This window comes from Penicillium verhagenii (genome assembly GCF_028828195.1).
Source record: "Penicillium verhagenii strain IBT 33310 chromosome Unknown utg000007l_segment0_segment0, whole genome shotgun sequence".
NCBI lineage: Eukaryota > Fungi > Ascomycota > Eurotiomycetes > Eurotiales > Aspergillaceae > Penicillium > Penicillium verhagenii.
In genome coordinates this window covers 2,969,311-2,992,795 of record NW_026643171.1, presented here as the reverse complement: position 1 = coordinate 2,992,795, position 23,485 = coordinate 2,969,311, and the positions used below count along the sequence as shown (strand labels likewise).

At 45.9% G+C, this 23,485-nt stretch overlaps 9 protein-coding genes across 9 annotated transcripts; 5 read left to right on the top strand and 4 right to left on the bottom strand.

Moving 5' to 3' along the window:
* Positions 1-232: 232 nt before the first annotated feature.
* N7466_007779 (putative cytochrome b5 reductase) lies at positions 233-1,701 on the top strand (the record flags this gene model as incomplete). The annotated part of the gene is made up of 2 exons (XM_057167168.1): positions 233-308; positions 374-1,701. The coding sequence occupies 2 exons, from the start codon at positions 233-235 to the stop codon at positions 1,699-1,701; spliced, it is 1,404 nt and encodes a 467-aa protein (XP_057020209.1).
* A 1,782-nt stretch (positions 1,702-3,483) lies between these two features.
* On the top strand, positions 3,484-5,425 carry N7466_007778 (uncharacterized protein; the record flags this gene model as incomplete). The annotated part of the gene is made up of 3 exons (XM_057167167.1): positions 3,484-3,568; positions 3,631-4,266; positions 4,338-5,425. 3 exons carry the CDS (start codon positions 3,484-3,486, stop codon positions 5,423-5,425), a joined length of 1,809 nt encoding a protein of 602 aa, XP_057020208.1.
* A 691-nt stretch (positions 5,426-6,116) lies between these two features.
* On the bottom strand, positions 6,117-7,686 carry N7466_007777 (fungal specific transcription factor domain-containing protein; the record flags this gene model as incomplete). The annotated part of the gene is made up of 4 exons (XM_057167166.1): positions 6,117-6,370; positions 6,473-7,028; positions 7,229-7,536; positions 7,599-7,686. The coding sequence occupies 4 exons, from the start codon at positions 7,684-7,686 to the stop codon at positions 6,117-6,119; spliced, it is 1,206 nt and encodes a 401-aa protein (XP_057020207.1).
* Positions 7,687-8,534: 848 nt separating this feature from the next.
* N7466_007776 (uncharacterized protein) lies at positions 8,535-10,026 on the bottom strand (the record flags this gene model as incomplete). The annotated part of the gene is made up of 3 exons (XM_057167165.1): positions 8,535-9,498; positions 9,554-9,787; positions 9,839-10,026. 3 exons carry the CDS (start codon positions 10,024-10,026, stop codon positions 8,535-8,537), a joined length of 1,386 nt encoding a protein of 461 aa, XP_057020206.1.
* A 1,163-nt stretch (positions 10,027-11,189) lies between these two features.
* Positions 11,190-11,536, top strand: N7466_007775 (uncharacterized protein; the record flags this gene model as incomplete). Its single annotated transcript, XM_057167164.1, has 2 exons — positions 11,190-11,422; positions 11,476-11,536. The coding sequence occupies 2 exons, from the start codon at positions 11,190-11,192 to the stop codon at positions 11,534-11,536; spliced, it is 294 nt and encodes a 97-aa protein (XP_057020205.1).
* Positions 11,537-11,957: 421 nt separating this feature from the next.
* Positions 11,958-13,625, top strand: N7466_007774 (uncharacterized protein; the record flags this gene model as incomplete). The annotated part of the gene is made up of 3 exons (XM_057167163.1): positions 11,958-12,302; positions 12,363-12,656; positions 12,696-13,625. The coding sequence occupies 3 exons, from the start codon at positions 11,958-11,960 to the stop codon at positions 13,623-13,625; spliced, it is 1,569 nt and encodes a 522-aa protein (XP_057020204.1).
* A 73-nt stretch (positions 13,626-13,698) lies between these two features.
* On the bottom strand, positions 13,699-15,484 carry N7466_007773 (cytochrome P450; the record flags this gene model as incomplete). The annotated part of the gene is made up of 5 exons (XM_057167162.1): positions 13,699-13,873; positions 13,940-14,106; positions 14,169-14,279; positions 14,343-14,658; positions 14,706-15,484. The coding sequence occupies 5 exons, from the start codon at positions 15,482-15,484 to the stop codon at positions 13,699-13,701; spliced, it is 1,548 nt and encodes a 515-aa protein (XP_057020203.1).
* A 2,608-nt stretch (positions 15,485-18,092) lies between these two features.
* Positions 18,093-18,841, bottom strand: N7466_007772 (uncharacterized protein; the record flags this gene model as incomplete). Its single annotated transcript, XM_057167161.1, has 2 exons — positions 18,093-18,711; positions 18,831-18,841. The coding sequence occupies 2 exons, from the start codon at positions 18,839-18,841 to the stop codon at positions 18,093-18,095; spliced, it is 630 nt and encodes a 209-aa protein (XP_057020202.1).
* Positions 18,842-20,987: 2,146 nt separating this feature from the next.
* N7466_007771 (glycoside hydrolase family 71 protein) lies at positions 20,988-22,835 on the top strand (the record flags this gene model as incomplete). Its single annotated transcript, XM_057167160.1, has 2 exons — positions 20,988-21,077; positions 21,162-22,835. 2 exons carry the CDS (start codon positions 20,988-20,990, stop codon positions 22,833-22,835), a joined length of 1,764 nt encoding a protein of 587 aa, XP_057020201.1.
* Between the last annotated feature and the right edge of the window lie 650 nt (positions 22,836-23,485).

The following is a 23,485-nucleotide window of genomic DNA, read 5'->3' as shown; positions in this document are numbered from 1 at the left end:
AACATTGACCATCTCAACATGGAGTATACGTCTCTTCACCGGCGTCTCCTTAAGCCTACCGCGGGCCTACCTCGGATTCGGAGCCTGTCACACTGACCGGTGCAACTATCTCTTCTGATTGTCCCATAGATGCCGTCGTTCTCTATGCCTGAGTGGGTTTATAAGAAGGCTTTTGCAAATCCTTCTTATCTTCTTTCTCGACAAAGTGTTTTCAGCAAACTCCGATCTCAAGATGACGGCATTCACAATGGAAGACGTTGCAGCTCATAAAAGCAGGAATGACCTGTGGGTTGCTATCCATGGAAAAGGTCAGTTTTCTCTCCTTGTTTTCCCTGTGTCGTCAAACACCGTTGTTTAACCCAAGTTTCCTTAGTTTATGACGTAACAAAATACGTGCAAGATCATCCGGGTGGAGCAGATGTTCTGATCGATGTTGCTGGACAAGACGCGACTGGCGCATACGAAGACGTTGGGCATTCTGAGGACGCGAACGAAATCTTGGAGGCATACTATATCGGTACCCTGAAGGATGCTGGCCAGTATAAGCGCCCAGCTGCTGTGCGTGTCATCCAGCAGATCCCTGCTAAGGAAGACGAAAAAACGCGACTACAAACTACCCGCACCCTTGCTGTCATGGCTGCCTCTTTCAGCGGCATCGTCTCACTATATCTTGCGCCCACTTCCGCCCTAAGCCACATCAACCTACAGGACCTTCCCAGTAGGCTTCCATGGCTTTCGCACCTCACTTTAGCCAAACTCGCTATACCCCGCTTACCCCAAGGGGGATTTGTCAATGGATTCGCAGCTGCAGCCCTGCTTTCGGCCGTAGCTGCAACCGTGATTGGGTCCGGACTCTCCAAATTCACGCATATCGATTCTGGTTTCACCAGATATCCACCGCGAATCAAACGAAGCACACTCGCAAAAGAGAATCCCCATCTCATGCCAGGATTCCTGCACCCAAAAGAATACAAGCCTCTCCCTTTAGTGGAAAAGGTTCTCTTAGCCCCGAACGTCTATCGCTTCGTGTGTCAACTGCCAAATACAACAGATGTGATAGGCATTCCCATCGGCCAGCATGTCGCGATCAAGGCGACAGTAAACGGACAGTCAGTCTCAAGGTCCTACACCCCCACCTCAAACAACCTGGACCGGGGAAAATTGGAATTGTTGATCAAGTGCTACCCTGACGGCTTGCTGACTGGGCAATACCTTGCAAACCTGAAGCTGGGTGACAAAATACAGTTCCGTGGTCCCAAAGGTGCTATGAGATATAAGAAAGGCATCTGCAAGAAGATTGGAATGATCGCTGGTGGTACTGGCATCACCCCCATGTACCAACTCATTCGCGCTATCTGTGAAGACGACACCGATACCACTGAGATCAACCTTATCTACGCCAATCGTGGGGAGGAGGATATTCTTTTGAGAGAAGAACTCGAGACCTTTGCTGTCAATTTTCCCCAGAACTTTAAGATTTGGTACATGTTGGACAGCCCGCCCCAGAAGTGGGCTTATGGCAAGGGCTATGTCACAGCGGCTGTGATGCGGGAAAGGCTCCCGGCTCCTTCTCCAGATACGAAACTCATGCTTTGTGGACCACCGGGTATGGTCAATGCCTCGAAGCAGGCCCTTGTGGGGCTGGGCTTCCAGGCTCCTGGTGCCGTCTCTAAGATGGACGATCAGATCTTTTGCTTCTAGTTACTGCCCAGGTGGTTCGTGTGGTGTTGTTTGTCCATGTGCTGGGTTTCTACCTGGGCATAGATGGACATTGTATTGTATTCCTTCGAAGCAAAAGATCCAGTGGCTGCATTTGTGTTTAAGAATTCTTTTTCTGTCTGTTTATATCATATATGCTATCGAGTTTCTTTTTTGTTCTCCTTACCAAGCTCACCCTTATGATTTCTTTCGATTAATTTATGAGACAAAATTATCAAGAATTACAAACCTTAGAAGTGTTTCTATGACTCTATTCTCTGGGGTCTTAATCTCTTGATGATGTAGAGGAAGCGTATACATAGTACTAGGTAACAAGGAATTGGGCTTGTTAAATTATGGAAGTAATATTTCAAAATTATAGACAGTATGAAGGAAGCATGAATAGCGGTGGTTTTAGGTGCGGGACGAAATCACCCGTAGATAAGGAGTGAAAGTGAACCCTGGAATAGCTTCAGAATAAAAAGGAAAGCATACAAGGCCAAGCCAGGTTCAAATGTTAGGAATGGAAGGGGTATGCTAGTACTAAGCAAAGGGGAACTGGTAAGGGCTCCCTTATATTTAATAATTTGAGGAAGAATTCCATCCTGGCACCCACGTAGTCCAACTGGTTCCACCCTTCGGGACCTCAGCCAGCTCTGGATTTGCGGCCCCCACTTCAGGTACACTGGGCCCATCCACGATGGGGATATTGAGTAGTACGGCGAGCCTAAGAGTCGAAGCCTAAGTTGAGTGACAGCGAGAAAGTGCGCCGCGGACCTACTACAAAGTATCTGCCCTCTTTTTTTTCTTTCTTTAAATTATAAAACTATTTTCTTTTTTTTATTTTTATCTTTTTTATTTAATTTGATATTGATTTTTGAAGTTGGGAGGGGAGTGCTTAGTATGAAGCCGTGATGCATCGATGGCGGGAGCGAGTGACTTGTTTCTTGGGAAGTCTTTACGTATTTGTGCTTTTTACCTCCCTGGAAGTCCCTGGTTCGATTCCTGGAGCATTCGTTTCCCTCTTTCTTTTTCTTTTTTGTCTTTTTCCATTCTTATATGGATGTTTACTAGTATTCTTCTAATCCAGTTACTAAAACTTATTCATATATTGATTACCACACTAATTTACTATATCTTACTATTATCCTCCTTTCCAACCTTAGCAGATTATGTCCCTAGCCCTTATCCGGAATAGAAATAGTGTCAGCTCATGGGGCTGTCGTTGTATTTCGAGAATCGCACTATTGGAACTTGATGATAAACAAGACAGGATATTTACCGCTGATCGGCGATTAGCGTAATGAGCGTCTCTCATCAACCAATCGGAATGATTCAACAAGGTCCAATTTTTTTTTACCTCGGTTCCTTCTTTGTAAGCCAATCGGAACGTGGAAAAGTACCAAGTACCTCGCGAATTGTTACAACTTACGCCCCGGGACCTCGAAACAAACAATCTCACATAATATTCTTACCAGGGATCTATCTGAGCACTCTACTCCGGAATTTCCACCTATGCCACTGCTCGTCATCAAACGTTTTGGCCGATCGACCCGAAATATTCTTTCCCGATGCCGTGCGATCCTGAAGTTGCCGCGCAATGCCGCGAAAGAGAGAACGGTGGCACATACTCTGAAAAGTATTTATGAATGAGTAGTCCTCATTCTGTCCTACTTTTCCTGACTATCCATTCTTCTCATACATATCCTGCCAGCTTTTTTTTTGGTCTAAATCTATTACCCTTGGAAGCTCGACTCTGCCTTGTTCATCTACTTTATGGCCAGAATGACCCGCACTTGGCAAACTCCCGTGAACTATGACAAACGTCCCGTTGCTATCTTGGGTGCAGGTGTTCTGGGGCGTCGTATCGGTATGAAGTTCTCTCCAACGAACGCCAAGTATGTATGAACGACGCTGACATCTCTCGAATAGCGTGCATTTGGGCATCCGCCGGATATGACGTCCAGGTCCGTGACCCTAGCCTAGAACAACGCGCAGACTGCATCGAATACGTCGAAGCAAACGTGGCATCCTACGCCGAGCAAACAGGACAGGTCCCTGGCAATATCGAAGCTTTTGAACAACTGGAGAATGCGGTCAAAAATGCATGGCTCGTTATTGAAGCAGTTCCAGAAAAGCTTGCCTTGAAGATTGATACATTTGCCGAACTGGATAGGCTTGCGCCAAGTGATTGCATTCTGGCCTCTAACTCGTCTTCGTACAAATCCTCTGAAATGTTGGTCAAAGTGTCGGAATCGGCTAAGCGTCGCATTTTGAACATGCACTACTACATGCCCCCGCAGGTCATGGTTGTGGAATTGATGACCAATGGGCTCACCGAGCCATCTCTCTTCCCCTTTTTGGTCGACCGTTTGAAGGAGGCTGCGACTATTCCTTATGTTGCTCGGAAAGAGTCCACTGGCTTCATTTTCAACCGCCTCTGGGCTGCAGTTAAGCGAGAGGTTTTGACCATTCTCGCTGAAGGAGTTTCGGTACCGGAAGAGATTGATTCAATGTGGACGGAGATGTTCATCAAAAGCGCCGTTACCCCCTGCAAGACCATGGACGGTAGGTACCGGAAATCTATTTCCAAACCCCTCTCAAAATCTCTTAGAATATAGGCTGACTATTCTTTCAAGACGTTGGTCTGGACACTGTGGGTTTCATTGAGAACCATTACATCCTGGAACGTCATCTCTCTGGAGAAAAGACGGTCAATTTCTTGCAGAAGAAGTATCTGGATGAAGGTAGGCTTGGGTCAAAGTGCTCCAAAGGTGGTCTTTTCCCACCTACTGTGACTGGTAAGGGAGCCCTCACCGAGCCCAAGCTATTGGTCCTTGATATCGGACTGGCGGCAGAGGTTCCCAGTACGGACGGAGGCCAAATTCTTGAGATATCCGCCGACGGTCGCAAACAAAAGGTCATTGTCAGCTCTCAATGTCTCCCCGATGGCCTTGCGATTGACACCGACAGCAAGCGCATGTTCTGGACCACCATGGGCATCCCTGGCAAAGATGACGGGGCAGTATATTCTGCCAACTTGGACGGCACCGATATCCAGACCGTCCTTGATCCAGGCACGGTAAATACCCCCAAACAGCTAGCCTTGGACAACAAGTCAAAGAAAATATACTTTTGTGATCGAGAGGGCCTTCGCGTTCTCCGTTGCAACTTTGATGGTTCAGCGCTTGAAGTACTGGTTCAGAATGGTGCTTATCAGAATACCGAGGATTGTGATGACCCCACAAAGTGGTGTGTCGGTGTGACTGTCGCCCCCGGCCTCGGCAAGTTCTACTGGACACAGAAGGGGCCCTCCAAGGGTGGCAAGGGACGCATCTTTAATGCAAACATCGATTTCCTAGAGGGGCAGTCTGCTACGACACGGAGCGACATCCAGTGTATTGCAAACAACCTACCAGAGCCCATCGATCTCGAAATTGATGAGGATTCTCAAACCCTATACTGGACCGATCGTGGTGAGATCCCGTTGGGGAATTCGTTGAACAGACTTTTGCTTGATCATTTCGGCTTTCCTGTCCCCACTGGCCATGAAATCTTGCTCAGAAACCTGAACGAGGCAATTGGCTTGAAGCTAGACTTGGCCAATGACAGCATATATTTGACCGACCTTGGTGGTAACATCTACAGATGCAATGCTGAAGGAAAGCAGAAAGTTAGACTGCACACCGATGAGAGTCGAGCTTTTACCGGAATTGCCATTGCTTAGGTAATTTCCAGTATTTTTATGTACTTTAGCTGGTCAACTCTCAATGTCTCTTAGAACATCCACACTTCTTTAGAATTTGGTGTGGCTTAACGAATTTGATCCATGTGAATTTTGTCGTTTGATCAGACCACAGGAAAAGTCATATAAATATCGAGGAATTTAATTTTCAAATTTTGGACTGAATCTTGGAACATTGGAAAGATTCTTGCAAGGGACATCTGGAACTTGACGAAAAATCGCCCATGCTTTATATTTGGTTCCACGTCTGCCAAAAGTCAAACATTGAACTTTCGTCCATGAAAACTCCCATAAAATCAGTTTCGTCTGATGTAACTCCGAACTCACCCGGCCGATTATTTTCACTGGCATTAGTAACAATGTTTCTTTCTCCTAAGATGGAACCCGGGGCATGCATCTCACTGACAGGAGACGGGACTGCAGTTGCTGCAGGGGTGGCCCTTATAGTGGGAGCTAAGTAATCCGGAAATATCTGTTGGATCGCTTTCGTGAAAATTGCACGATAAATCGAAGCAACGGTGTATGTTTTCTGGAATTCTTCCAAGACCAGCATGCACATTTCAATTTTATTTAACCGGATGCGCTTTGAAAGATTGTCACCAACTTTGCATTGAAGCAAATGCCCTTGCATTGCTGGAACCAAGAGAGGAGGCCTTGATTGATTGAATATTGGTTAGTTCAGGGCAAAGACAACTGTTTCTTCAGGTTGAAGGAGCACAAGAGAGGTTTCGACAGAGTGTACTAACGTCATAGGTCCTGCAAATCCTAGCAGTTCCTCTTGAATAAGCGCGTCCAAAATATCGTTCGTTTTAGAGGCAGCAGCATCAGACTTGAGTCGCATTCGATGTTGCCAGCTTTCCACTAACGCGGAAGTCAAACCATCCGGAGCTTCGGTTTCCCAGCGGCGATAGAAGGTAACCAACATTGCTCTGTGGCAAATGTTAGCAGACGAAACTTGGGAAGGGACTAGAACTAACTGGTAATGCAGGTGGACGTGATGCGCATAGAAGTTTGCTATACGCGTCAAACCCACTTCATATTGGTCTGGAAGTTTGCTCCGTAGTAGTCGTCCCTCAAGTCCCTCAACTTCAGCTAGCGATGCTTTGAGGACAGCGGGCCGACGATACATGACTAGTACGTTACCTAGCAGGCAGCTTAACTCAATTAGCATGACCCAGTATTCAGCCAATCTGTTCATGTCGCAAGGCAAGTAAGATGCGATGGTGGACCCATCTGACTTCAGAGTATCACAGAGGAGATCAGCTGCCAATGGTATTCGGATATCGCAGTCATCGAGATTGATCCGCAGTGGCCTCCCTAGAGTCAGACACAACCAGCGATCTCGGAAAAGACAACTCCACCAAAGTCGACGCCAAACACATCGCTGTCGGTCGGTAATAGAGGGGTTGTTGTAAGATACATCGGGATCGCGATGTAGGCCAAGGATCTGACCTAGGTTTATTGCGATGCCTGTCCAATACCATGGCTGTGCATGCTCATCCATGTCGGAGTGCCAGAACCCCATCAATAGTGACGATTGTAACAGCACAACTTTGCTTCTTTCATTTCCATTGCTGTACATGCACTAATTGAAGACTGAAGTTAGCGCAGGGGACTTTGTGAGCGCTGAAGAGACAGGAGATTTACTAGCCTTAGCTTTGGAGTACATCGCAAACTTCATTGCCCGTCTAGATGTATAGCCTTCCCGCTCGTATATTGTTGCCGGAATAAACTATAAGAGTCAGTGAATGTCGATGATTCATAATACCCTATGCTGTGGCCTACATTAACAGCGACGAAAAAGAAACTCCACAGGAGCAATATGTTATAGTCTTGAAGCTGCCCAGCCTGGTGATGATTCACGAGCACATCCGCTTCGATTACTGGGAGAATGGGATGAACATGCACAAGATATGCCTCGATCATAGCATCACAAGCGCTTTTTCCTGGAAGAGTAAACACTCCCTTCCTCCTCAGGAAATCCTGATCTTCGTCAGATAGATGCGTGCGGTGCAATGGTATGAAAAAATGCTTTGGCAAAGATTGATCGAGGGAGCAAATATTTAGGGCTGATGTAGGTCCAGTCTGCTCTCCTGTTTGGAGTATTAGTCTCGGTCGTTTACCATTGTCACTGAGTCTGGGACATTTTCCGTACCAGTATAGAAGGGGACTTCCCCAACGCTTGCCGGTTGTCCCAGCGCCGCCGATGCTATTTCGAGCCCATTGTGCTCTTCGTCTGCCATGTTATTCATGTCAAAGTCTGAAGGAGTCCCGGCACGCGTGGAACTTTCAGCATGAGTGTCGACACGAGGAGGGCCTGGATGTGTAGTAGGCACAATACTCGGACATGGAGTCGTGGTGATAGGAGCCGTCCCGGCCGTAAAGTTTGAGACATTTGGCCCGGAATGTCCTGGGCGGCGAGGTGTTGAATGGCCAATCTGTTTGATCCTATGAGGGGTTTTCAATACAGTCAGTGCTAATTCAATATAGTATGTACTGGGTATTCCCTTACCCTTTCCTTTCCCTTGCGTTCACAATACATCCAACGCCATCCTGAGTACATCCGGCGCAAGGCACACCAGTGACGGTGAGGCTACATCGTACTTTGCGTTGGCGACAAGCCTCGCAGGCAACGGTAGACCTGGGGCGGCGGGTCCGAGGAGTTTGATTCGTTGGCGCCATGATCTCCGCTCAAGCTCGTATACCGAGGAAAGATAAAGCTTGGCTCAGCTTAGTGGAGGGCGCTAAGAAAACCATTCACCTTGTTTTTCAAATAATGTACGTGTCGTGATTCTTGCGTCAGACCTTGTTAATAAGCGCGGCTCGAATCCTTGAAGATGGTGAGAGTTGAGACGTACTGGTGTTTCCGAGGTCCGAGGATGCGCTGAGACGGATGACGTAAGACTCTGCGGTTCAGCGCAGTAACTAACGCGTCTGAGTCCTGACTTTCCTTCCATATTACGTGTCACAAATTCACCATATCTTGGTTTTCTACGCGTCCATGAGATTTACAGGTGATAAATTTGGTTGCATTCAATATTGAGCTCAACATGGTCTTCCAGAATCAATGCTTATTGAAATCCACGACTTTTTAGATGTTCACATATCGTATCACCTTATTACCAGTCTTACTACGCTCAAACTCTTGCAGACTGGAAACGAAAACGATTTGGAGATAGTCCTTTATAGCAGGGAAGACACAGAAAAAACTGCTCAACTTCTCAACCAGGTCATTATCGGATAACTTTGGATTCGCGCATCGTTCCCTGAGAATACGAACTTCGAGGTTATGAACCGAAGTGAACAATTCAGTGCGGATGACCTGCCACTGCAGTATGGAAAATTCCTGCGATTGCATCAAGCGGCGGAGAGTGTCGAAGTCAAAATATTCGCCCTGCCAGCTAAAGCTGAAACGTTGATCGCGTCCATAAAGCCGAAGAACCTTGAAGTGTTTTGAATGTGCCGGATCAATTATGTCGTTCTCGGGCAAGGGATGTAATGAGCCGATATCTCCCGACAGGTATCGTATGAGAGGATTTCGCAAACGTTGAAGAGAGGTGGCTGCGATAAGGCCCTTTTCACCATCAGGCAAAGGCTTCATACCCTCCCGAGAGTTTTTATGGTCTTGCCCAGCTGAGCTTTCACACAGAACTTCAATGACAATATTCCGAGTATCAAAAATGAAATCAGCCGACTCATCATCTTCGCGTTTCGTCACGGCATGATTCCCCACAGCCCAAGGACCCGACTCAGCACTTGCAAATGCGGAGCAGATCGATACGTCTCCAAGAACCGATCTGATATACTCACGCTGGGCTTGCGCCAACACCTCGGAGGTGTAGAGTATTTTGTTGATTCTTATTGCGGTTCGCTGGTCCTCTGGCAAAGACGAGACATGGATGGCGAATTGAAGAATCTGACCGGAATCACCAGTGATGACATTGATGCGATATATGGAAACCAAGCCGGCAATCTCAGCATTGGACATGAGATGGCCGGCACAAAATATCGAACCACCGGCATTTTCGACAGCCTCGGCGATGAGGTCAAGAGATCTAACCAGTATTAGCAGATTGGATCACTTAATCTACAGTCGTGTGGATGCTCTACCTGTACAACTTTCCAGAGGTGTGCATTGACAGAACACAGTCGCCAGGCGTGATAACTTTACACTGCCGAAGTAGATTCCCCATTGCCATTCGTTGAATGCGATTCTCCCTTGCATCGGTCAAGAAGTACATTGGGGCACCTCCTGAGCCGCCGCCAGTGGTGCTGATATAAGAAGCATGGCGAAAACTGTTGTTAGGTGTGTCATCTGCTATCAACCGTTGGATGGTTTCGTACCTCGTCGTCATCATTAGCGCAGAATGGATGGGGTTCTAACTAGAGACGTACAGATTCTCTTTCTTTATGAGGGGTAAACTCTCCAGATCTGGAAATTGTTTGTTCCGATTCTTATCAGTGACTGCATCTATCTCAGTTTGTGTTGGTGGGAATCGAATGCTTGGGTTGTAGAAGGGATGGATAGTTGACACCGCCAATATTTGCTCCAGTGTATACGCTGGTGTCGTAAAGAAGTCCATTGAAAGCTGTATGGTTCATGGGAGAAAATTAAAAATGGACAACATTTGAACTGAATTTAAGACTGTGCTTTCATTAAAGCGAAAAATGTATCAGTGTAGTTCGAGTAGACATCTTTGGCATGCCCTGTGGGAATTCTATTCGGAGTACAGCTTTTTCAGTCCAACCCTATCAAGACCTATTGCAGCACCAGTTGACCGGATGGATTGTGAACCCAAAGACGAATGCGACCGATCAATTGCTAATTGTGAGTGGAGTTCATACACTTTCTGGTCATGGACTTGATCATTGATGTCTCGGCATCTTAAGCAGCCATTTGTAACTTTGGGAAAGGGATTCTCAACATTACCGAGGATTTCATGCTGGAATAGAAATAAAAGGATCAAGTGCGAATTCCAATGGGTATATTTGCCAGGTATATTGTGAATGGGGCTTTAATCTATGAATATAGAGCGGACACATGCAGGACGCGAACTTGGTCTTAACTATTCAATGTTGTCAAAGGAGCCCATTCAATTGCTTTTTTGAAATTTGAGGTAATCGTGGTAAAATTACAGTAGTCTTGGAGTTCAATCTCAAGAAGGGAGTTTCGTTACTGTTGATTTGGTAAATTTAACTGACGCACCGAAAGTTTTAGCACTCCACCGAGCTCGTCGTTCATATAGAGGGGCATTCGTGACGTGATTCGCAACTGTAACCAGCGACGATTATTCATCAAAATGGTTGACCGCCAGCGTATATATTGGGCCATGAGGTATGTATAAATCGTTCAGGTGGATGTCCTCGGAGAAGAGAACGCATTTGAGCTCCGCGGTGTAACGGTGTGTTCGCGGAAAGGCAGCTGGGCTGTCTTTTCATCTGGACCAATCTCCAACAGGCCCCTAGTAATATATTCTCTCTCTCCGAACTATTTTCAAGCACTGGGGGAACCGTGACTCGATAGTTCGGAGCAAGGAGTCATATTGTGCCCAATAGGGAGAGAGGACCGAGCAATATTTCAATCTTCAAAATAGAAGAAGTACCACCACCGGAGGTATGCGGCTGAAGTACATGGAGGGCAAAGAATCACAGCGTATATGTCTCATAGCTGCAGTGGGTAAGCCAAGGACAGTCGTGCATTGTCTCCGCTCGATGCCAGTTTTGTAGAATTTTCGGTGTTAGACGAATGTCCCACATCCATCCTCGGCCGGCGCTGTGGCTTGTCGGCAAGGGCCGTGGAAATTTCACCGGAAATTGTGTGTCACTGCTCTCATGGGCATTAAAGGGCAAGTTTGACGTTTATTATGGCACAGGGTTTGGGGAATCGACGAATGGTCGCGAGATGATTTTGACAGAAGACAACACTTGGGTGCGGAATAGCGAGGCAGGGAATGGATTTTACGGAGAGCTTGTCAATCAGTAAGACTGCTGCAGATCTCATCCACAGATTTGAATGATTTTAAAACTTACAGACTAAGGAAAGAGAACGGATCACTCGCTGCATATTGGAGAAAAATGTGGATCGTGGGGTAGAATCAGACAGCAATCTACTTTAGCTTTGTTGATCATGTTCTTGGGTACTACAGCTTTTACTGCACTCAAGTGCTCAGGTATAAAATCGTGTAGGTTCAATTGATGCTCTCTGCATCCCCCGTGATCTGTGGGTTAGGCCACTTCAGAACCTTTGTTATTGTGTACAGCACTGACCCACCGAGCGCCATTCGACATGATATGCATATAGCACCTGCAGTAAGCTGCTGGAACTGAAACCTTGACAAGCATGAGATTCCTATACTTTAGCCCTGGAGTAAGTATTTGCCATCGCGTGTCACATCCCCGACCTGTGTCTAATATGTTTAATGATTCCTCTTCAATTATTTACAGCGAACAATCCTCTCACAACTTTTTCAAATATAGATGGACTTCATACATATGACCAATACCGTGTGTAAAAATGCATATTCCCAGCTTGAGAATCCAACAAATATGTCTCGGAAAAAGTACTCAGGAGGCAGTGAAAACGCCAGCCGAGGTGGGACATCTCGCGAGCATGCGAGATTGCGAGACATACAGGACAAGGATGCTACAATCCATACCACCTTCAATATGGCCTGAAGGCTCTGTCACATCATACTCTCACCCAATGCTGGTCAGTGCTGGCAATCACATTAATCAGATCAAAGACCTTCAAGAGGCACTTACTGCAGCAATCGTGAGCATTGTTGAGCGATGGTGGGAACCTAAGGCAAATTTTCCGAGCCGGATGCCGCTTGAGCCCTACGAAGAGGATCTTCTGATAGTAAGGCGTTTTACTTCATCATCACTTGCATCATTATTTGTTTACTCACTGTATTCACAGTGGATGGCAAAACTGCCAATGGGAATGATTCCCCCATTTCATCAGTGTCTAGGATCCTGGAGGCCCGACTTTCTAATTGAAAATGTGCCAAATCATTCCAATCCTTATGAGAGTTGCGTGAGATTTCGCATTTGCGAGATCAATGCTCGTTTCTGTTGGAATGGATTCCTACATACTGCTTATGGTCAACAGGCTTTCCATGATATGGGTGCTGGGGAAAATGGGTTCCAGGGAGCTGCACACTGCGAAGAAGTTAGTTTGACAGAATCAATCCTCTCATCGCTACCCGCGAATGTACGAGCAAAAAGGTTTACTAAACTTTTGCAACGATAGATTCTCACTGGGATATTCAGTCTATTCGATACATCCAAGACTCTTCATTTTCTTAAGGGGAAAGAGGAAGGGATCGACATTGGAATGTTGGCATGGCTTGTGGAGCAGCGGACGGGCATATCTCCTCGATTCATCAGACCAGAAGACCTGCGCTTAGTTCCCTCTATGAGAGGGCATCTCGGTCAAACACTGTGTTGTGTGATATCCGACGATGCAAAAGCGCCAACAACATCATCTATATTCCATTCAAATGGGGAGCGACTGGAGGAAATTCACCAAGTGAATATTGAACTTCACCAAAGTGAGCTGCGTGCGATGCCGACTGATATTCTCCGTCACCTTTCATTGCGGTGTTTCAATGACATGCGCACTATTTTTCTTGTTCATGATAAGCGAATGTTAGGACTTGTTCTTCAGGAGCTGGATTCACTTGTTTATCAACAGAAAGTCCTAACGCCAGCCCAAGCCGAGATTCTCCGAGAGGGCATTTCGCCGACCTTCCTACCCGGCTCAGCCGAGTTGAATCAGTTGATCACAATCTCTCGCATATTTCCAAATATCAGAAATCGATTCATTCTGAAACCAATCAGGAGTGGGAAGGGTGCGGGAATACTCTTCGGTGATGAACTATCCCCGGAAGATTGGCAAGAAAAGATACAAGGTTGCCGTTGCCCAGTGATCTCACCAAATAGTACCTCATATATCGTTCAGCGGAGTATTCCGCAGCCTGTATATGATGTGGTTTCAGGGGAAAACTGCAAGAGTAAGCCGGCCCGTCTGGTGGGCACTTATTTCGTCATAAACGGTCGGTACTGTGGTCTAGGATTATGGCGTGCCAGTCGAGCTCGCATCTGCGCCGTTTCTCAGGGGGCATCTTGGATGTGTTCTGTTTTCCAGAACTCAAAGGAGATTGAACAAAGCTTCATATGAAAAAGGATGAGTCTCTAGATAGCCAATTTCTCGGCACGGGCATAAATCAGAAACCCAGAATAATTATTTCCCTTCACCGTCCTCCTTCACTCAACACTTTCACTTGAACTTGATTCATGCCTGGGGCCGTCTGACCGCTAAAATTATCTCGTACCATCTCCACATTATCCCTCGTGGTGTTATACAAAGCGAGGTCATACTTCCGTAGAATGGTTCCAATCACCAAATATAACCATGCCCAAGCCATGCTTGTAGTTATTAGTAGTCTGTGCAAACCATATTCAAAGCATTGATGAAGATGAATGCGAACTCACTTTGGACCTAAACATCCAAGACCACCTTTGGAGAAGGGAACAAGATACTTTTCCAGTTTTCGCAGCTCTTCTTCCCCAAGTAACCAACGCTCGGGATTAAACTTTGTTGGCTCGGGGAAAATGCGTGGGTCTCTCAAGATATGGTAGATTGTCATGCTGACGGGTGTCTAGATCGAGTTAGTTGCCTTATTCATTCAAACTAGGTACAGTTTTCGAATATACGACATACTCCCGGCGGGATTTCCCAGTTGTGAAAGCGTAGAACCTCATCCGGTGCCACTCGAGGTTGTCGAGGAACGACAATATTGGACAGACGTAGACCTTCTTTTAGAACTGCACTCTACAGATGAAATTTGGTTAGATGCTTGGTGGTAAATGGGTTAATGAAATGCAGCCTTCTTACTAGATATGGGAGAGGCTCCAGCTCATCTAAACTTGGCATGATTGCGTCATCGGGAAATGAGTGGTGCAGCTCATTTTTCAACTTTTGAAGAACTTTCGGATTGTCCAAAATGTGAAAGATAGTGATAGCAAGGGCCTGTGATGGGGCATCCGATGCTGCAAGCAAAAAGAAAATCGCATCATCTTCAAGTCGCTTTATTTCTTTTTCGCTTGGCGGGACCCGTTCGTTAGCCAGCATTTCCGGGTAAATTGCTTTTTGTTTCTGTTTGTCGTGTAGTTCACCAGCTTGATGCTCCTGAACCGCGATTTTTACCATTCTTTTCACATCCTAATGGGGGTGGTCAGTCGGACTTTGTATTCTCACGCGCCCAGTGAGCTTGTACTCACGGCTCGAAGATCCTCGGTCAGGCTGAATGACGGGCGCACAATTCGTGAGACAAAAGGGAAGATGTGACTCAGAAAGTAGAGGATCGGAAAATGTCTGACGATCCTGGCACTTCCAAACATTGCATTTACTCTATGTTTCCAAATTGATGACACATTTGGCTGGTCAAGAAAAGTAAAGCCATGGTCTTCTCCAAATGCGTACTGCGACATAGCATCACCGGCAAATGATATGAAGGCAGCGTGGAGCTCTAACGGAACACCACTTGTTCTTGCATTTGAGAAATGGCGACACAGGGATGCAAGTTTGTCTTGGAGAATGGGTTGGTATTCACGAACCGCTTTCCGAGTGAAGAAGGGACTGATAAAACTTCGTCGTAGCCGATGCGTTCGATGATCTGGTGTAACGAACAGCGATTTTTGAAGGCCTATAAAGTAAAACCAACGGTCTTTCTCACGATTGTGAGTCGGTCCAGAGTATAGCGTCGTGTAGTTGTCGGGGTCGTGAACGTGTATTTCAAAGGGCTTGATTCGAACCACAGGACCATATTTTTGGTGAAGATGCTCGATTTGCCACGTGAACCTGCCCCCTTTGAGCAGTTGAAAATATGCTTCATACCATCCTGTTGCGGCGGCCAGAATCGGGCCAGGAAACTTGGCCAGTGGGCTCAAAAACAGTCGATAGTATAATAGGCCCAAGGTGTATAAAGAGATGATCAATCCTATGCCGTATAGGTAAGTCCATAATTTATCATCCATGACTCGTGATCAGTCTGCAATGCAAAGGTAGCCTTGGAAAATGGCCAACTATCCGATTGTGGGCCTGTTCTTTATATCATCACAGGTATGCAGAGGTGGGAAATGTTTCACAGGAAAGGAAAAAGCGAGAGGCAAGGCATTTCAATAGTATGTGGATCCACGCATGAAAGCTGATCCAATATCCGACGATGCCCAAGGCGAGAAAACAGGGTAAAATGAGTGAGAATCCCTTTCAGAATATCAGAAAAGCAAATATTTTCAGCTTCTTACGAAGTCATGGGTGCGAGAAGAGTGAGTGGTGATAAGTTGTTAGCGTGCAGCGATCGGCGTTGGAGAAAAGCAAATAACACCCCCAGGCCCCCTTGGCCCGGACCATGTGCAAATGCTCGCAGATGAGGAACTATTAGCCGAGTCATCTGTGTCATCTATTCGAGGATGTTTTGAGTGACAAGAATGAAAGCCGTGCGAATATTGGGCTCTAGGTCTCCAACTTCTTGAATTGGATTGGGTTGGCAAGTTTGAACTCCCGATTGCGCATGCGGCATGAATTAGTTACACTAATCACGCGGAAGAGTCGCTTCCCCAAAGTTGCCTTGACAAAGTCGATTGGTTAGTCATATTCTCACTGGTGGCACGATTTCTACTTCTACAGCTTTTGCTTATTCCGTGGACCGTGACTCCCTATCGAATATGATCTATAGACTGGTTTCCTTGATATCACTACAAGATCGACAATGTTGAAGATACTCGTGGGTTCTTTCAAGCAGATACAATCTGTGTGAAGTTCAATGAAGTAGGTTGTGCACCAATATCCATGCCAGAGTTATCCCGATGAAGATAGAGATCATCAAGTTGGTAACACTTCATTCACGATATCCAGATGTCCATGGATCCAATGTTGTCCGGGTGAGATATCGATATAAAACACCAGTGCCAATTTACCTCTCTCTCGAAAAAAAACCCCCCATCGTGAATTTGACTAGATCAACTGCATCATCTCTATTAATTTTTATCACGAGATGATCTCTCGGAATCTTTCTATCCACTTCCGATTACCACCCAGAGAGCTTTTCAGGTGGGATCTTGAAAGTGCCCCAGAAACACTTCCACCTCCTTCCACAAAGTTAACATGGGTCCAGCCATTCCCAATTCCAGAGTCGATATTTTATGGATCCCTCGATAAAAGGGTCCCTATCACGGCAGTGGTGGTCTATCTCATGATTGTTACTGCTCTCAATCGTGCGAATAGGCACAGAAACTATGCACCTTGGAAATTTTCCAAAGGCCGAACCTTCAAATGGCTGGTGATATTCCATAATATCCTCCTGGCCGTATTCTCTGCGTGGACCTTCTATGGAATGTGTGCTTCCGTCAACCCTATTTCATCATGGAATGCAGGGTCAAGACCCTCAGCTCATGTTGTTGACTTCCTTTGTCACATCACTAGCCAAGATGAAACTCCAAGCCTTAATATTTCCCAGGGTGGGACCTTTTTTGATGATGAATACTTCTCTGTCCGTCCCGACTCGGATCGGCTTTGGAACAATGGATATGCTTATTTCTTCTGGCTTTTCTACATGTCCAAGTACTATGAAGTGTTTGATACTTTCATCATACTAGCCAAGGGGAAGCAAAGCTCAATTCTCCAAACATATCATCATGCAGGTGTAATGGTTTGCATGTGGGCGGCAGTCAAGTACATGTCTCCGCCAGGCATTGTTGGTGTCTTTTTTAACTCGGCAATCCACACTATCATGGTATGCATTTCACTTTGCGCATTTTACATTCAAAGCTGACTTACGAAATTGCGTGTTAGTACACCTACTTTGCTTGGACCGCCCTTGATCTTTCGGTCTCCAGATTGGTCAAACAGACCTTGACAACTTTGCAAATCGCACAGTTTGTTATTGGATTGATATTTTCCTGCAGCTACATGTTTATCGAATACGACACTATTGTTTTCTATCATGAGGAGCCAATACTGGCTGGTGGTACGGAGAATATTGATATTTCTTCTCGCCTTCGCGAAGGCAACTTTCAGGTCCAGAGAACCCCTTGTTTACGTCACAGCGCTGAGGTCTTTCCACTTCTGTTGACGTCTGCCTATCTCCTTCCGCTCATTTATCTTTTTGTGTCCTTTTTTAGTCGCTCGTATCTCAACCAGCCCAAGCACGCCAAGACCCACAAAAAATAGGGCGTCGACCGGTGGTATCTTCGTCCAGGGATGGGTCAACGGTTTCTCAGTATTGCGTCTTGGAATTCCCGATGGATGCGATAAAATAGCTCCTACTTGCAAATGTGAACACCATATAAATTCCGGTCTCGGGTTCAATGTTATCAAACTACCTGGTGCTCCCGAGGTCCCGAGGTCGGTTCCGCAGAATCTCTTCCTTGAAGATGAAGGAAAACAGGTATTTCGGAATTTAGAAAAATAGAAATAAAACACTTGCATATATTCAATTATATCTGGAAATAAAAATGAAAATGAAAATGAAAATAAAACCGCGATTGATTGTCAGGAGTGAGCATTTGGAAAGGACAAAAAGATGGCCACTGGGCTGAATTTGAAGGAGGCCCGCGACCGCCCCGCTTATGTAGAAAAAAAACATCAACAACTCTCTTCTCTTTTCATGTCGTCTAACCGTTGAGCAAGCACCTGGCAAGGCCAGTCACCTTCCCCGTTCAAAATTTCAACTCGATCAAACCCTTGAGACTCATAGTACTGGATTAATTTACCATCACCACCTGCATAGCAATCTACCCGTAGCAATGAGACTCCCTCCTTTCTGGCAAGATCATACGCGTGATCCAAAAGCCGTTTGCCAATATGCTTCCCAGCACATCGGCGATCGGTGACTAGCAGTCGCACGTAGAGTTCAGGCTCAGAGACAGGTGGCACATAAGGCGACCTCTCCCCAAGGGCAAGTGCACCTACAATTACCCCTAAAACTTCTCCCTTCATAACTTGGGAGAGTTGAGTGTCGCCCACAATGGACGTGTCATTGGGAACCTCGACAGCGAGCCAGAGACCATGACCCGCTGTGACAAATTCCCTGACTTGTTCTTCGCGTTTTGGATTCTCAGAAAATGGTGATGTTCCCCATTGCCCAGCCCTGTCGCGTGATACCAGCCATTCGACTGCAGCATCTAGAAGGGCGAGGACTGACGGAACAGCGTCCAATGTTCCCCGAACGATGTTTATGCCGTAGACATTGTTTTCAATCGTGCTTTGATGGATTTTAGTAGACGTCTGTGAATGGCCTGTCGTTCTGGTCTTTATTTAATATAGCCTTCCCCTGATCTGGTTCTTGTGGGGTAGTTTGACGCGTCGAACTAGCACACTCACTTTGAAGCCATTTATCCAAGCAGTTTCGATTTGAAGAATGACTTTGGAAAGAACAAGGCTGATTTGAATCGTTGAGGTGATATTTGGACAACTGCCAGGGCCCAAGAGATATGAAGGTTGCTACGTCCGAGCAGAAATGAGAAATGAGTATTTACACATCCCATGGCATCCCCGCCAACCCCTCGTGCGGCAAGTGGGGCAATCACGATTCACCACCATTGAACAAGAATTCTTTACAGAGACGCCAGTTCACCACTATGAGAAATCACGTCATTGTCTTATAAATTCTCCTCAACGCTTCGCGATAGTCCTCGTACGACTTCGGGGGAAATGCGTTTTTAATAAAGAACCCACGGCTGGATGCATCTTCACGCACCGGAAGATGCGGGTGCTATGTTTCTAACTCGGATTGGATCTTAAATTCGGACAAGATTGATATCTGCTGATAGAGTGGTGTTTGACATTCTTTTTTTGTGCCAAATTCCGGGCATCAGTGGGTTTTGCGGATTCTTTCTCTTGTCTTGGAGTTTGAGTACTTCCCCATGTGCAGTGAATCAAGTCGGTGGAACCTTCAACAATGCAGGTGGGGTCAGACCTTATTTATTCCCGTGAGGCATAAGATGTGATCAAAGTGTTGGAAGCTCCTCTCGCTATCGGCCTATCTCCTGAAGGTGATACTTTCAAGGTTGCCAACGTTCCTTAGCTACCAGGAAATCTTGCTCGGGTTGGTTACGCAACCAGGTACAAGTTTCCTGCCAAGCACGACCGTTACCTTTCACAGTTGAGAATGAATATGCAACGAACATGCTATGCATTTTTGCGCAGAGGATTTTCAGTATACGAAATGGTACTACTGATCATCGATAAGTTCCAAGTTTTTTTAGCTGGATCTTGACTTGGAGAAAAACGCAGGATAAGGGCGAATACCATCCCCAAAAATTCGCAGACCGACACCCATGAAAATTCATTACTTAAGTAGCGAATAGGTGTAGTGAGAAGCTCATAGTTTCCCCTCCAGGGCAGAAATCCATAAGTCTGGCTTGCTTGGGACCTGCATTTCTCCAGTTCCTAAAGGCTTGTGCGCGTTGGCTACTTATCTAGGCAATGGCCCCATCTTTGCATGGAATTTGTACATGTCTTAAACCGAGCTCAGCATTGCAATGGTGTCTTTCATATAGAATTGTCAAGCTTTGAAGATAGTCCTACCTAGTTGATTTCACCTCAAAACACCTCAATTGGTGGAACGTATACATAAATAATATCTCAATACACTTGAGATTGTTCTTTTTAACAAAATTGCGGACTCTAGGGTTGGATATTACCTTCATGCATGAAAAACTTCTTGGTTGAAGATTGAACTTAGTTCAATCTTGTTGCAATGGAATGAGATACTTATATTCCACTCTCTTCGGTCAGTTGAATGCTTAAGAGTGTAGGCAAAATAGAAAGAGAAGACCAAACTGGTAAGGTATCAATCTAACGAATGAACAGTGGGTGTAACAAAACACGATCCTTGGCAAATGCCCGAGCCATTCCATCGTAACCGTATGCAAGCTCCCAGCTTTGCCGGATCGGATCTCACCGGATCCTCATGGAACTCATCGACAACCTTGGAAGCAAGGTCGCCTTGCCTTGATCAAAGAATTGATATGTCATTATGAATACAAAATGCCTGGCCTGCACAGGCACAGAATAGATTCCGGCCCTATCTCACGCCTCTTCCAAACTTGGCCTCACCTGGCGATCCCATGGGTATTTCCTGAGTTTTCTTGGGCTATTCGTGAGCATTACTACCAATGGGCTTTTATACTGCCTAGGTATATCTTGAATTGTTCCTTGTCTATCGTTCGTTGGAAAAATGCACATGTGCCAATTGACTGTATTGCAAAATGGCCGCGTGTAACTGAACCATATTTGCTGGTCTAGATAGAGTAAGATCCAAATAGATAGTACCACCAAGAAAAGAGATCGGTTTTTGTGCAACCAAGGGTATAAATAGCTGGGGTTTCTAGCATTGGGGAGTTTGTTTGATTCCAGGTCGTGTCTCCTTGCCATATCCCGCCACTCCCCTCGGCCTTTATTGCCCATAAATGTACCTAAGTAAGAATACTAAGCAGACTGACCAAGTAGAAAGTTATGTTGTTATTCATTACCACAATGGGAGGCTTGGGCCGATCAGTTATTCTGCTACAGGCTTTGAGCCTAACCGCTCAAGCCACAACCAAGGCCGTTTTCGCTCATTTCATGGTATGAAATAGTATTTGAAAGATTTCCAATTCATTCTCATCCGTACTGCAGCTTCAGCTAACTGCCCGGAAAAAACCTACACAGATGGCAAATACCGAAGCGTATGAAATTTCTGACTGGAAAAGAGACATTACTCTCGCCCAAGAAGCGCACATCGACGCCTTCGCCCTTAACATGGCCTACGGCACACCACAAATGGAAAAATCGACTGCCGATGCTTTTGCTACAGCTGAGGATCTTGGCTTCCTGCTATTCCTTTCTTTCGACTACGCCGGCAACGGGTCCTGGCCACAAGATCAAATTGTGAATTATGTCCAAAAATATGCCCCCAGCTCGGCTTATTATACCTACAAGGGAAAGACTTTTGTTTCAACGTTCGAAGGCCCCGAAAGCGCGGAAGATTGGGTGATCATCAAAAACAAAACAAATTGCTTTTTCGTTCCTGATTGGTCGTCTATCGACCCTAATTCTGCTCTCCAGCTCGGTGGAGGAGTGGTTGATGGGTTGTTTTCGTGGGCAGCTTGGCCAACAAACAGTCAGCAGATGACCACCTACGTGGATGCGTCGTATCTTGATGCTCTCAATAAAGCAGAAAAACCATACATGATGCCGGCATCTCCCTGGTTCTACACAAACATGCCAGGGTACAAGAAGAACTGGGCAGTGCAGGGGGATGACCTTTGGTACAGCCGATGGGTGGAGATTGCATTCCTCCAGCCTGAGTGGGTGGAAGTAATTTCCTGGAACGATTACGGCGAGTCGCATTATATCGGACCCCTTAACGACAAGGGCTACGGTGTTTTTACCTCAGGAAAGGCACCATTCAACTACGCACGAGGCATGCCACACGACGGTTGGCGGCTGCACCTTCCTTTCGTCATTGATATGTACAGAACAGGAACGGCATCTATGACAGAAGAAAGTCTGGTCGCGTGGTACCGAACGGAAACGGGCCGTTCCTGCTCCGTCGGGAACACCACCGGCTTTATATATTCCGGACTGGGAATCGACATCGATACTGAGACAGAGACGGGCGAGACTGATAACAATGACTGGATTGAGGATAAAATCTTTTTCTCCGCTCTTCTCGCTTCAAATGCGTCGGTTTCAATAAGCATTGATGGAAAGGAGTACGACGCGCAATGGGAATATGAGCCCTATGGCGGCATTGGGATCTACCACGGAAGTTTTGGTCTTGAAGCTGACCACCTCGGGGAAATTACTATCAACGTTTTGCGCGACGATCAAAAAAGTGTCAGTCTCGATGGCCGATCTCTCACAGCGAGCTGCACTAAAGGTTATATGAATTTGAATGCGTGGGTTGGAAGTGCTACCTCGGGAAGCACGATGCCTGCGGCCTCACCAACGGTGGCTCTTTCCGAACAAGTCTGCACCAGTGGATCCGGAACATCAAACTTCACAGAGCTCTGCCAATTTACCTGCAAGTACGGATACTGCCCTATGGATACCTGCTACTGTAATGCTATGGGTGTGGCAAGGAAGAAACCAGCACCGACAAAAGATGAAGGACACCCTAAAGACGGGATCCAAAGCTATACGGGGCTTTGCTCATTTGCATGTTATTATGGATTTTGTCCAACGGATTTCTGTTATGGTACTAGGACTGGGTCTTCATCGTCATGTAAAGGCTCCGGGTGCAAGCATGCTAATGAAGGGTCGAGGAAGTCTATCGTTTTGGCTTTGATTCTTCCGCTACTGTCCTTCAGCTTTCTTACGAACTATTTCTTGACTCACTAATGACCCATAGGAAGGAAATACGGCGCTATTAGGTTGGCGTATATCATGGATAAATATAGGTAATACAAGAGCATCCCAAGGTCCAACCTTGGAGGTATCAATGTTTATCAGTGCACAGAGAAATAAATTAAATATTACCCGTAACCTAACATTATGCTCTTTGAATGTTGGATTTGAATATATGCACAGACTGTACACATGTGTAATGTAATTAACATCGCCTAAGCACTTGAGAGCTGAAGTCAGATGTACATGTGATATTTAATATGCACATGTGTATAGTATTGATGTGTTCAATGATATCTATTGATCATCAATAATTCATATATGTGTATTCGAACTCCTTGAACATTGAAAATTATGAATCTAGCAAGCAGTATGCTTGAAGCTGAGCAGACATCATGCTGAGCTATTGATCAATTGATTTTCATAACCGTGGAATTCCTTCGGGTCTGAACCCTAGGACAGCATTTTTGGAATAGATGTAATCCATGTCAAAATAATTTTATTCATGGTGGTATCTAAGAAGCTCCGTGATATAAAATACCAGGATCAAAGGAAGGGGGTATGTGCAACATTGTATGAGACTAGCTCGATAATCATGAACAGTATAAACAGAAAAAAACCGGTCATAAGGTGCAGAAGAGCCA